Genomic DNA, 12,357 nt, shown 5'->3' on the forward strand with positions numbered 1-12,357 from the left:
CCTTGGAGACTCGAGCTGCGGCTGATACGAGTATTTGACATTGTATAATTCATTGAAACGCTTCGAATGTCTATATAATCTAGTTGATAGCCCTCAACTCCCCATCCAACCCTCCATGTGCAGTCACACGACTCAAAATCACATAATCAGGACGCACCACTTTCCCGCCTCTTAAAGTGCGATCCCTGGGGGAAAATCCATCTTTCGTGAAGCCGAGTTTTTCGTAGAACTTGAGGCCGTTGAGATTGCTTGTGAAGCAAGTGAGCATCACTTTCTTGGTTGACGGGATGTTTTCCGCAATGGTGATGAGTTGGTTCATGAGCTGCTTGCCGAGGCCGGATCTAGCAGGCGATATCAATAGGTAAGCTTGAGGTAGAAACGTGAGTTGGAACAGGGAATAGTAGAGCCATAGAAAAGACGAGGAGAAGGAAAATAACTTGCCCTTGAAGTTCGGGAAGCAAATGTACTTCATAGCAATACAGCACAGGTTCGTGATTCTCAAACGTAGGCATCAGCGATGTAAACCCCTTGACCGCACCGTCGTCTTTGACGAGTATGTACCGGAGATCCGGCGACTTCATCTCTTTCCTTTTCATAGCGGGATGCCATCCCACAGAGGAATTCTTGTAATCCACGCCGCTTGTCGTTTCGATGATGCCAAAGCAGGTCCGGAAGTCATCTTTGCTGAGCTCGTGTGAGGATAGAAACTCGAGCGAGTAGGGTTTTTGTGTGAGTGGATGTGTCCATGTTGCCCATTCTTGGCTATGGGACAAATGAACATTGTTGAATTAGTTGAATGTCTTGATGTAATGTGATGGGCAGGGGCTTGTGTAGGATGTATGTCATCCCTACCTCGGTTTTATATAATCTCTGATGAACTCTTCGTCCGTCTTCTTGTTGGCCGTCGCGATTGGGGTGATTTTCTGAGATTTTCCGGGTTCGTTTCTTTCTTCTTCAGCCATTGTGCGCAATCTCGTATCTTTTTCCAACCCTGGCGATGTACTGTAGGCAATATGAAGAAATGCTAAAAGCGTCCCGTGTAAATCGATATGGAGCCAAAGGCCCTATCGAAACTAGGTCCTGGAAATATTCCACTGGCTACTGAATTCGAATAATGCGACCCCAGAGACTCTGTAGTGTTGAAATCACCTAGATTTTGACTCTCAACAAACAATCCAAGCAAGTATTGAAACTTTTACATGATGGAATAGATCAAGCCCATCAATGTCGGTGTACCTTCCTCACTCACCGAAGCCGTCTCCAACCCGCCGCCCCATACCCGAAGTTTGCCCGACTCAAGCTCTTTTTCTCAATACATCGCCAACTTTTTCGAGTTGCCTCATCTGATTAGAAATCCACATAACAAAAAGCTCTTCTTCCTTTTCCTTGTACAATAGTCTATTTCAGGCTCAATGAATAATCCTTCATGAATCCCGGCATCCGCCTGCTGCCCCTCGGCCGTGGCTATGCCACCCAACGGCCGGCCTCTCGGCTCAAACCGACGATAAGCCTCGATCACGTACGTCAACCAGAGCAGTTAGGCCCGCCTTCTGAGATCCTCACCACAGCAAGCTAATAAGTCAATTCAAGTTTCTTCAACGGACAAAAGCTCTGGCATTATATCGAACTATCTGGAGAGGCACAAAACGCATTGCAGATGCTCGGACAAGAGCCGAATCCCGCAAATATGCTCGGGATGAGTTTGAGCGGCATCGCAACGTCCAAGATATCGTATGTCACTGCTCAATCCCCCCCTGCGTATAATTTTCCGCCGCTAACTTGGAACCCTCTCCGGCAAACAAGTCTCACATAAGATATCTTTTATCAACGGGCAAGACGGAATGGGAAAGCATGGAGAGGTATATCGGGGGTATGTAACACTACATAGAATTGTACATTTTACAACGGCACTCGAACCGTCATTTCTCGAGCATCTCCTCCAGAATCAGTCCGAACTTGAGCTCGTGCCACGTCCTCCACGTCTTCCGAAGCCATTGCCGTAGTATCGTTTATCAATTGCTTTTGCCAGGCCGTTGTGTGTGTAATTTTTTTCGTCTTTGTTCGTCGCTCCCTTTCGTCACCGTTTATGTGCCAATAGTATACAGAACGCCCACTCGTCCGGGTGTCGTCGTCGTCGTCGTCAAAAAAAAGAAGAACCATCTTCGCAGCCGCTTAGCTCTGTCGCTGCTTGTGTCGAGGGTTGGCCTTGCAGATAATGTACAAGTATCCATTATGTCGCTTGCCGGCCTTTCGTCGAACAACCTGCAAATTCAAAGATTTAGAACACCCTCCAGCCCATAGCAGAGACTCAAATCCAAATCCAAACCCACCTTGCAGTGCTCACACCTCTTCTTGACCGAGCTGTGAACCTTCATGCCCCGCGTCTGCTGCAGGCTTCCTCCAACTGCGGCGGGCTTGGACAGCCATCCCATCCACGAGGAAGCCGGGCTCGTTGCCGTCGCAAAGCTGCCGGCCGCAAACGGCTTGACAACCTGAGAGGAGCGCAAAAGCCCTGCGGCCAGAGAGAGCGTGCGCAGCAGGGATGCCATTGTCGATTGTGCTGATTGTGCTGGGCTGCGAGAGATAAGACATCGTGGGCCGGTTTTTTTGGGGGGGGGGACTTGGAGGTTTGCGATCTGCTTTTACAGGTCACGTGGTTTGCCGGTGTTGAGCTTCGCCTTCAGCACAACATTTCCCATTTCGAAAAGGTGAAGACAGATATTTTGCTCCAAAAATGAAGCCAAGTAATAATTTTGGCTCTATAATAATGGACACTGTTGAGCGTCCTCGTAGGAGCGCATTTCATTGCCACAGTCTTGATACAAAGCTCGTCTTTGTCTTCATGCATGTTCACGGCCCGTCTCACCAAGTTGGCGCAAGTTGTGTGTGTATGGTTCAACAAGAACCATCTGTGAGCTACCTACGACCATCTAATTACAGTTGTTATACATATCGTCCAGACATAAGCGCAATTCCTCTGCATCCATAGATATTCAAAGCCTCAAAGCTTTGTCTCATGCCGTATTGGCCAGGGATGATCCAGCAATTTCCTTCCTCCCAGCGTCTCAGCTTCACCACACCTTTTTTTCTTCCCCTTCCTGTCCTTCTTAATCAATCAGTGTGACAGCCACCGATGCGGCTGACAAGCAAGCAAAACGAAAAGAAAAACCACGATGCATTAAATCAGTCCGTCCAAAAGAAACAGTGTTCAAATCGAGGGTAAACCCAGAAAAGAAAGAACCCTAGAAAAGACAGAAACCCAGAAAAACAAACAAAGCCACAAAAGTCGTCGTGAGCTGTTCACCAGCCGTTCTTGCTCATCATCTTTGCCGTATCCAAGGCCTTTCTGTAATCAAAAGAGCACTTCTTATCGTCTGGAGCTGGAGGCTGGATCTCGTCCAGATCATCTGGCGCCCCTCCATCCTCTCTCGTGGGGCCGTATGCGGGAACTCCCTTTCGCTTCGAGCCGGTCGGATATTCCTTTCGAAGTTCCAGGATGCCCAGACGATGGACATCTTCTCTGACGGCAGAGGCAATGACATCTAGCCAACGACGTCCGGTAGCTGAGTCGAGGGCGACATCCTCAAGGGTGGGGAGTTTGGCCAGCGAGTCATGCGGGTACTTGTTGTCTCGTATAAGGGGTGCACCATAAGGGCTGAGCCGATAAGTCTCACCCTCAACCGCAGCAGCCGTCAATATCGGCGGCTGAGGGCGCACAGTTTCGGTCGACTGAAGGCGAATCAATCCCCCTCCGCCACGGAAAAGGGGTGCATCCTGGTTGAAAACAGTTCGGTCCCATTCGGGACAGAGCTTGTCCAAGAGGCCTTTCTTCTGCGCCTTGAAATGATCTGTCTCCAGGTCAAGGATTTTCTGCAAATGACAGGCGCAACAGATGCGTCTATAGGCTTGCAATCGATTCGTAGAACCGGCTGGGAAGAACTCCATAAAAGTTCGATAGCCGCAAGAGCAGCAGAAGAAGAAAGTCTTGGCCATCATTCTGAGATAATACTTGGGCCAGTCGTCGGCCACATGCTTATCCACCGCTACTCGAACTGGTTTGAGCATGTCGTAGATCGCCTCGAGTTTCATGTTGGCGCTGCCCCAAGCCCCCTGTTCCACATCTAGATATCGATATATGGCATCTAGAAAGCTATAGACGCCCAGTGGGATATTTGGCACCTTGACCAGGTAGTCCATGAATGCATGATCTTTGGAAAACAACAGGTCCAGGCCCATCCCCTTTGATTTCAGGACGGCCTTGAGGATAATGGCATAGAAGCCTCGCTGGGCAACGTCCATCGGGATTGGCCCCCAAGAGATGCCATACGTCGCCGCGTTTTCGTGCGCATACGGCGTGCCCTGGTTAAAGCATGGAAAGAAATCAAACGCCTTGATCTTTGGCATGTTTTTCTCATGCCGATCGATGTTGATCTCATGGATGAGATCCAGAATCGGGATCACGTCGCCAAAGTGGATGAGAGGGCAGTTGTACACGCCCACCATGGTTACGTTCGGCAACCCTCGTAGAATGACGGCTAGCATACGTCGATCGAGAAGGGGCACCCTGTAAAGGTGCAGAACCTCGATATGCGAACGAGCTCTGTGCAGTTCAGACACTGATGAAAATGTTAGACCCAATGCTCCAGAGTATCAAAGTTGATGTCCGGTGCGACTTACTCAATTTGAAAAGACTCTCCATCGCGAGACAGATGGGCATCTTATGCAGCTTGTGCTTGGTCCCTTCAAATTGATTAGCTGACCACATCTTTTCGAATTCCTCGAGAGAGCCCATGACGTTGATGCCATTGACATCGTCTCTCCACCATTCCTTGGCACGATCAGTAGTTTGGGGATCAATCTCTGGATCGTCCGTTGCCCAGTAGGGCCCGGCAGCTCGCAGGCATTCAGCTCTCCAAAGTTGTGCCCATTGGAAGAATATGTGTTCCACTTCAATGGATCGCAATTTATAACCGTCGAAGTCCTGCAAGGATTGCAACCTCTGACGTGTCTCCTTCCACTCGGGCGAATCAATTCTCAACTTGTATTTCTTCTGGGCTTCGAGAATATCCCCAATGGTGTGTTGGGGAACCTCGACAATCATTACAGAAGAGGGAACCTGAACGACATAGGCCATGGCACAAAAGTCCCATCGGTTCTGCTTTTTGGTCAGACACTTCTTGGATTCTGTCATGGCAGGGGATAACCTACGACATTGTCGCCAACCAGCTTGAACATTTTGCTCGAGGTCAGAGATAGCCTCATGGCTGTCTTGTGGCCATCACGGAAGACATCTTCCATGATCTTAGGTCCAAGATACAAATGTCCTACGACAGGTACCATCTGGGCGGGGATGAAAGGCGTAGTTGCAATTGCAGCCGCGACAGTTTTTGGGCGGCAGGCTGCCGCTTTGAAAGCGGGCTTCTTGGAAAGGCGTTCAGTGACAAACCATGGACCCTAATATAATGTGATCAGTGTTCTATCCCAAAAGCCAAAAGTCTAGTGTCGTGCAGTTGCTTACCTTTGTGAGGCGGCGAAGTCTGTAATATATCTTTCCGCTTGTTATGAATTGGTATTTCCCAGATGAGATGTACTTGTTTCGGTCCGGTCGGAAGACTCTACTCTTGAGGTGTGATATTGCCTTGTTCTCCAGCTGTGTAGGTGTCTTCGTAGTAACATCTGGGTGGAACCCCCGAGTTAAGAGACGCTCTCTCGACTGAGCCATCCCGTAACGGGTGATGGAGCCTGAGATGGGCATTAGTACATTCCAAACACGGTAGGGAATTTGAAGCACTTACGATGGAAATCACCATCGTCAATATCCATTTGGTCGGCAGGGCTTGTTGTAATGCCCTTCGACGATTTTCTTGCAGCAACAGAGATCTGGTTCAAGTGTATGTCTATTGCTTAGAGTGTGAGTCAAACGAGCTTTGAATTTGATATCTATGGTTCGCTCATCTGTTTACCAGTGATCAAAACAGCAAAGAGGTTACGACCAAGCGGCAGTGTTTCTATTGTGGCAATACAGAGTCATAATCCCAAAGATGGATGCCCATGAATATGGTTTCCATAAGAGACAAACGTGAGCGATGATATATGGAGGTCAGGAACTCTGTCGGGATAGAGGAGAAGAGCCTTTCAACACCACGCACTGGATATGCGTAGCGCCTTGTGGAGGGGGTTTTCTTCTCCGTCATGAAGTGCCTGGGGAGACGGAAGAGAGAATTGATGTTGAATAGAATTTGGGGGAAAGACAGCTCTCTGGTTTGTTGTATCCAGAAAGACGCGAGAAAAGATAACAAGGAGACGGTGGAAAGGCTAGATGCAGCCGACGAGAGGAGAGATGTGCGGGCAAGTTACATCAATTCTTTGGCTTGTGCTAGTGATGAGAGAGAAGAGGATGATTGATGGAAATGAACAAACTCGTGTCATGTGGGATAGAGTTGAGAGGATGGAGACGAGCTTACCAAGTTGAAAGAGCCGAGTTCTCAAGGGAAAGCATCAGGGATGAAGCTGGTATATCCAGCAAGGATGTTTGAGGGCAGGAATCTATCTCACGTGATGTGCACTTGATTTGGGAGAAAGGAATCAAGTTGTGATGTGTGTGTGTGTGTGTGTGTGTGTTGGGTCAAAGGGGAGAAGTTTGAAGGGTGGAGGGTGAAGAGGAAGAGGAAGAGGAAGAGGAAGAGGAAGAGGAGAGTGAAGGGGGGAGGGCGTGTTGTAGGCGGCTGGAATAACAACTGCAAGGCACGTGTGGGCCACACACGTACTCGCACTCGCACCTCGAGGCCACACAACACACTTGCAGCTAGGGTGCAGGAAGTGCTAATGGGAGAAGCTCTTAATTCACTAAATCACCAGTTGTCTGAGCTACAGGGCATCTTTCCAGGTACTAATTCATATCCACCCCCCTGGCCTTGTGAGGTGTGATTCCAAGGAGCAAACTAATGTCAAACACATTTGCATCCATCGTCTATTGTCTCTCAAATAGTTACTTCCCATCTTCGGTTGCCTCGAATCATTATGAAGCATCAGGTGTGTAGAACATGACAGCCTTTTATTGTAATTTTGCGAATCCTGTTTCCATATATACCTGCCTAACACCTAGCCAATGTACGGAACGCGCCTTCTGAACAGAGCATCCTTGACTCAATGAGGCCATCGGCTTTGTTTTCACATCTTGTTGTTTGTTCTTGTTCTACGGGAGAACAGCAAGCGTGTTCATGGTAATGTCAGTTCGGGTTGCATTCAGCGCTGCCCCAGCCCCTGGACGTTTGATGCCAGGCACTTCCCCCTTCTCTTAGCAACATTGCTTGAAGTATTAGGTTTTGAAATTTTACAACCCTTCTGTTTGTGCACTAGGCCAACAATTATTTTGCATCTTCACTTCATCACACCCGATTTGGCTTCTATAATCATGCACTCCAAACCAACATTTGTGCTCCGAATCGACTGTCAGCAACAGGAGCAGAACCGCGATGCGAGGTAGGAATCTCCAATTCATTCTTCTTTGACAATATTGTCCATTGCTACCCGTTAGATATCCAAGGAGTTTACTGGTTTCCTATCGATGATAACCATCCTTGCATTGTTTACGTTATTTCGTCCTTCAATTCAGACAACATGACGCGAGGAGCATCGCGAGATTCTCGGCACAGAGTTATTCATGCCACTCCTACCATCCTCTCCAATGTACACAGGCAGATGAAAGAAACAAGACCTAGATTGAACAAATCTCTCCATGCAACAGCTTCCTTTGACAGGGACGCGATACCCACGTCCACAAGCACGTGGCGGATGATGCATCGCGATTCGAGAAACGACACCGTTAAATTACTGACTATCCAGCAGAAAAAATGTCAAGCTATGCTAACTTCTAGGGAGCATAGAGTGAGGGCGCGATATTGTGGGAGGCAACGCGCGCGCCTTTGTTGTCAACGCTCTGAAAGACGGCTTCAAAGAAGTGCCAACCCGCAGTAAGTATTTCTCTCTCTTTTCAAACAAAGAGACGCTCCCAGAAATTGAAACATAACCTTAACATCAGTCAGTTCTAGGAACAAAGCCAACGACGAATATTCTCTGCGTGAAGAACTCGAATACGAAGTGTATCGTTTCCTGACCGAGAAGACAGTGCACCTGCTCGATGTCTATGACAATACGACACTCCTAAAGCCGTCGTGCTTGAGTACAAGGGAGGCAAAAGAATGGTAGACATCAGGAATATGTGAATTTTCAACAGCCAATAGAACCAGGACTACGCTGCGAATAGATTCTAGAACGAGAGGAAATCCCAATACGCAAGCATTCTTTGAGCTGAGGCTGCCTTCTCTCTTTTTGGGAGAATTCTAATGTTCTCAGAGTGGACCACATGACGATACAGAATGAAATAGGAGAGCGAAATACGCATATTTTGGAGCATTCTTGATACTACGGCTACGGTTACTCGTCTTTGAGAGATGCTTCTACTTGTCTCGAATTTCGTTATGCGCAAACGAGCAATGGCCTAGCAGAGCGAGCTGAGATCTCTGCCCAGCTAAAACCAATTCAGTGACAAGAATATCATTTACAACAATTAAACCCTTTCCTATGAGCCGGAAAGCATATGGCAGAAACTACCGGTACCTAGGTATGTGATGATTGCCGACACATCTCCCCTAGAATCATCTCGACCACAAAGTGTAGGTACAAAGCAACCGGCTACCTCTGTTGTTGAGTCGATACGTTTCAGAGAGAGGAGATATACATAGAATACAACATGACGAGAAACCACAAGTTTGAAAGGCAAGCTCGCTGGGCTACGAAGACATCATTGCCAAGACATCCGATGATAGAATTCAAAGACAAATACGGCCGAGCGAAAGAATAGATTATAAGCACACTGCAGCCAATCTACATAATCTTTTTCCAAAAGCTCGCATCAGAAACAAAACGATATATATATATATTCTACGATCGTCACTGGAGGCTTTATGTGGCTATGGTATCGGCATACGTATAGCATGGCATCAGCACCCGATGTATGTGTGAAACCAGCCGAAATATGTTACGCGACACATGGTCCAACATATACGATATCTCATATGAAGCAATTATATCTGAAAACGGATTTAGTAATAGGGATTACAAGGGCCTTCAAAGCGATATTACTCTCGCCTCCTGTAGAAATGGCATACGATACAAGAAGACTGTCGAGCAACACAGTCAGGACCGGATGAGGTATAGTCGTCTAATCAAACAACGTTAAGCGTCACTTTGGGTGCTTATTTATCCTTTCGCATCGTGAGTCTGTATCCAATTCCACCGTTACTGGTTCGTCGCAGTGGCAGGGCATCAAATGAGCAGTACAGGGAGCCTTGGAGGTCAGCATTGGCGGTCGTTAAAATCCCTGACATTCCCACAACCCCATGAAGGCTCGAGAAATTTCGATCTTCAAGTGTTTGCCGTCCCAAGCAATCGTCTTCGCGTAGTATCCGACATCGGTCTCGCCGAGGCTCGCCTCCAACGTTTCTTCTCCGAATCGCGAATCAAGCCCGATATCTGCTATCAGCACCGATTCAGTAATCCATAGAACAATACATGTACCCATATGGAGACGGAGACAGGCAGCAGACATGCTGGAGAAGGCAAAAAAAAAATCACGATGGCATTTTGCGTGCTCGGCTCCTGCGAAAGCGTAATCACGCGTGGGTGCTATCGGCTCTAGGAATATGGGACATGGTCAAGCATCACGTCAACCCGCCTCGCTCTAGCCAAGGCTTAGCCAAGATGGAAAAAACGTTCTCGGCACCAGTATTTATTACACACGGGCATGCTAATCGCGATCCTATTCTTAAAGTAGAAAGAGAGATGGATCACACGACTCAATATCGGAGACCTTGTCGGATCTCAGCTACTCCAACGGCGCACCACTTTGGTCGCTTTGAGGTGTCACTAAGAATACTACTAGGTCTGGTATAGTTACACACGCCTACGCCCTACGAAACACAGAGCAGGTTTTTTCTTCTTCTTGCTTCTCCTCTTTTCTTTTCCCTTCCAGCGGATATCCTCGTTATTATAGGGTAACATTGACAGTCAACGATTGCCAGGCGGGAAGATATCTTCCCACACACACACGCCAAAAAAAAAGTGACTACTCACACGGGGCCTGCATACATGTAATATTGGTCGTATCATGCGTGACCCGTCACTTGTTAGGGAGTACGAGTGAGTACATACACGGAATATAGACTCAAAAAGACTCAAAAAGACTCCCCCCAGACCAGAGCAATGACATCAACTGAAAACCTGCATCCGAAACGGGGGAGCACAGGCAAACGGCCTTCCTGTATCGGCCAAAGGGGATCTTGTTCCGGGCAGCGGCATGATAATCACTTTTCTGGTCGCTCGCCCGCTGCAGATTTTACGTACATACGGGAGTACAAAGGCCGTGTGGGAAATGGACAGGGATGAGGCTACTGCTGTTGCTGCATCCCAAAAAAAAGTCCGGTGCAGAGTCACACCACCTTTTGGCCACTGGGGAGCGGTCGTGCCACTGCCAACTTTTATTTTGAAACAGGGCTTTTTTTTTTTTGGCCCAACCGCTTGATACGAGAAAAAGGGAACACGCTTTCAAATTTTTGACAAGCCGCGGGTTCTTTAAGTCTTCCGGTGCCGCCGGCCGTTTGGCTGCGGACCGAAAGGTGGACAGGAATCAACTCGTGATGGGATCCGGGGAATGGCGGCCTCCGCCGGGATTGGATTTTTTGTTTTTTTTGTTTTTTTGTTTGTTTTCAAACGTCGATGACCATTCAGCGGCGGCGGCTATGAGTGATGTGAGGTGGTGCTTATGCCGGTGTGTATCAAGTAACGAGTCCGCCTAGTCCAGGCATCATCATGCGATCCAACTATCATAACTAAGGGAAGGCAAATCTTCTACTACTATACTGTGCTGTACACGTATCCAAAGCGTGTCCATGACCGTTGAAGATCTGCAGGGTACATAGAGGTTACGAGTACAGATATTGGGAATCCTGTCAAACAAACAAACAAACAGCTCGAAAGCCTCTGCCGTCCCCACCGCCGTTGAGAGCGGGGTGAACTTGGCGATCAAGATGCGCCTTTGGAGATCAAAAAAGGCGGCAAAAAAAAAAAAAAAAAAACGTTTGTGTCGCCCTTTGTTAGTGCAACTCTCGGGCAGTGGAGTCGTGGCTTGTCGTCACAAGGCCTCTTGGCGCCGGGCCTCAAACGAAACCCAATGAACGGACGAGGCTCCCAAGGGGCGTTGCCGTATCGTTGAGGTTAGCAGGCGTGATGATCGATTTCTATTTATACCTTTGAGTACCAGGTATGAATGGAAACAAAAGTCGAGCGGCTACTGTATACCAGCCACCGGGAAGAATCCAATAGGTAGTCGTCCCAAACCTCGTGTTTCATTGTCCCCAGATATTGGGGGATTCGAAATAAAGTCATTAATAATAAAATGTTTCATCTGGGCTTGGGGGGGGACGTCACATTTCAATCTCGCGCCCTAGCAGGAGTCCCTATTCGCCGGCGTGCCTGGCTAGGGTGCAAAGATAGTTGCATGTTGGATTTGTCTTGTCCGCCGGTAAAATGAGTCAAGTGAGTCAAGGAGGGCGGGAGGGAGAAGCACGGCCCTTTTCCACGTCGATGCTGTACTCGTTGCAGTGCAGTAGATTGGCGGGCATGAGTAGCCGGCTGTCTGGGACTCGGAAGCCATTCAGACATCAGCTCATGGGTAGGCATGATAGGTATTGCATGTGGTTTCAGAAGTAGCCAAGCGCTGTGACACAAGAGCGCAGCTGAGAGCATTTACACGGACTGTTGGGCGGTTGGTGAACCCCTGATGCTGCTTCGATGCGTGCTGAAGGTGGTGGTGGGTTCAAGTTACTACGACGTTCATACAATGCTTTTGTATTTGTACACGCAGCAATCTGGTTCTTCATCTTTCTTGCCTTGCCAAAACAGTCAGTAATGGAGATTGAGTGGTGCCCGAATTCTACAGCAAATTTGCTTGGTTAATATTACATGGATCCAAATTCGGCACAGAGAAGCACATGCTTGTATCCAAGCATACAAGTAGCAAGCGACTGATAACAACAAAATCCTTCGCTCGGCAAGCAATAGAGACAAGCCGCCCTGGCCAGAGAGATTGCTACTACTCGTACATACAGGTATTACATGCATGCAATACTTAGTATTCGCACCTTGTGTATTGTACTTGGGGAGAGAGGTCTGGAATTTAGAGCAAGAAAATGGCCTCCGAGTCCGTATTGCCGTAGTCACGGACTACCACCTAAAGAGGATTTATCTTGCCCGTTCTTCGTCCTTTGCGGGTTGGACAAATTCAAGGCCACACGAACT

The 12,357-nt window shown here is 48.1% G+C and overlaps 3 protein-coding genes across 3 annotated transcripts; all 3 read right to left on the reverse strand.

Annotated features, from left to right (window-relative positions):
* Positions 1–79: 79 nt before the first annotated feature.
* Triagg1_1029 (uncharacterized protein) lies at positions 80–962 on the reverse strand (the record flags this gene model as incomplete). Its single annotated transcript, XM_062903928.1, has 3 exons — positions 80–341; positions 481–762; positions 853–962. 3 exons carry the CDS (start codon positions 960–962, stop codon positions 80–82), a joined length of 654 nt encoding a protein of 217 aa, XP_062760253.1.
* A 1,210-nt stretch (positions 963–2,172) lies between these two features.
* Triagg1_1030 (uncharacterized protein) lies at positions 2,173–2,549 on the reverse strand (the record flags this gene model as incomplete). The annotated part of the gene is made up of 2 exons (XM_062903939.1): positions 2,173–2,262; positions 2,331–2,549. The coding sequence occupies 2 exons, from the start codon at positions 2,547–2,549 to the stop codon at positions 2,173–2,175; spliced, it is 309 nt and encodes a 102-aa protein (XP_062760254.1).
* A 751-nt stretch (positions 2,550–3,300) lies between these two features.
* Triagg1_1031 (uncharacterized protein) lies at positions 3,301–5,823 on the reverse strand (the record flags this gene model as incomplete). Its single annotated transcript, XM_062903950.1, has 5 exons — positions 3,301–4,616; positions 4,678–5,155; positions 5,209–5,454; positions 5,519–5,742; positions 5,796–5,823. 5 exons carry the CDS (start codon positions 5,821–5,823, stop codon positions 3,301–3,303), a joined length of 2,292 nt encoding a protein of 763 aa, XP_062760255.1.
* Between the last annotated feature and the right edge of the window lie 6,534 nt (positions 5,824–12,357).

The sequence above is a fragment of the Trichoderma aggressivum genome, assembly GCF_033847375.1.
Source record: "Trichoderma aggressivum f. europaeum strain CBS 100526 chromosome Unknown scaffold_002, whole genome shotgun sequence".
NCBI lineage: Eukaryota > Fungi > Ascomycota > Sordariomycetes > Hypocreales > Hypocreaceae > Trichoderma > Trichoderma aggressivum.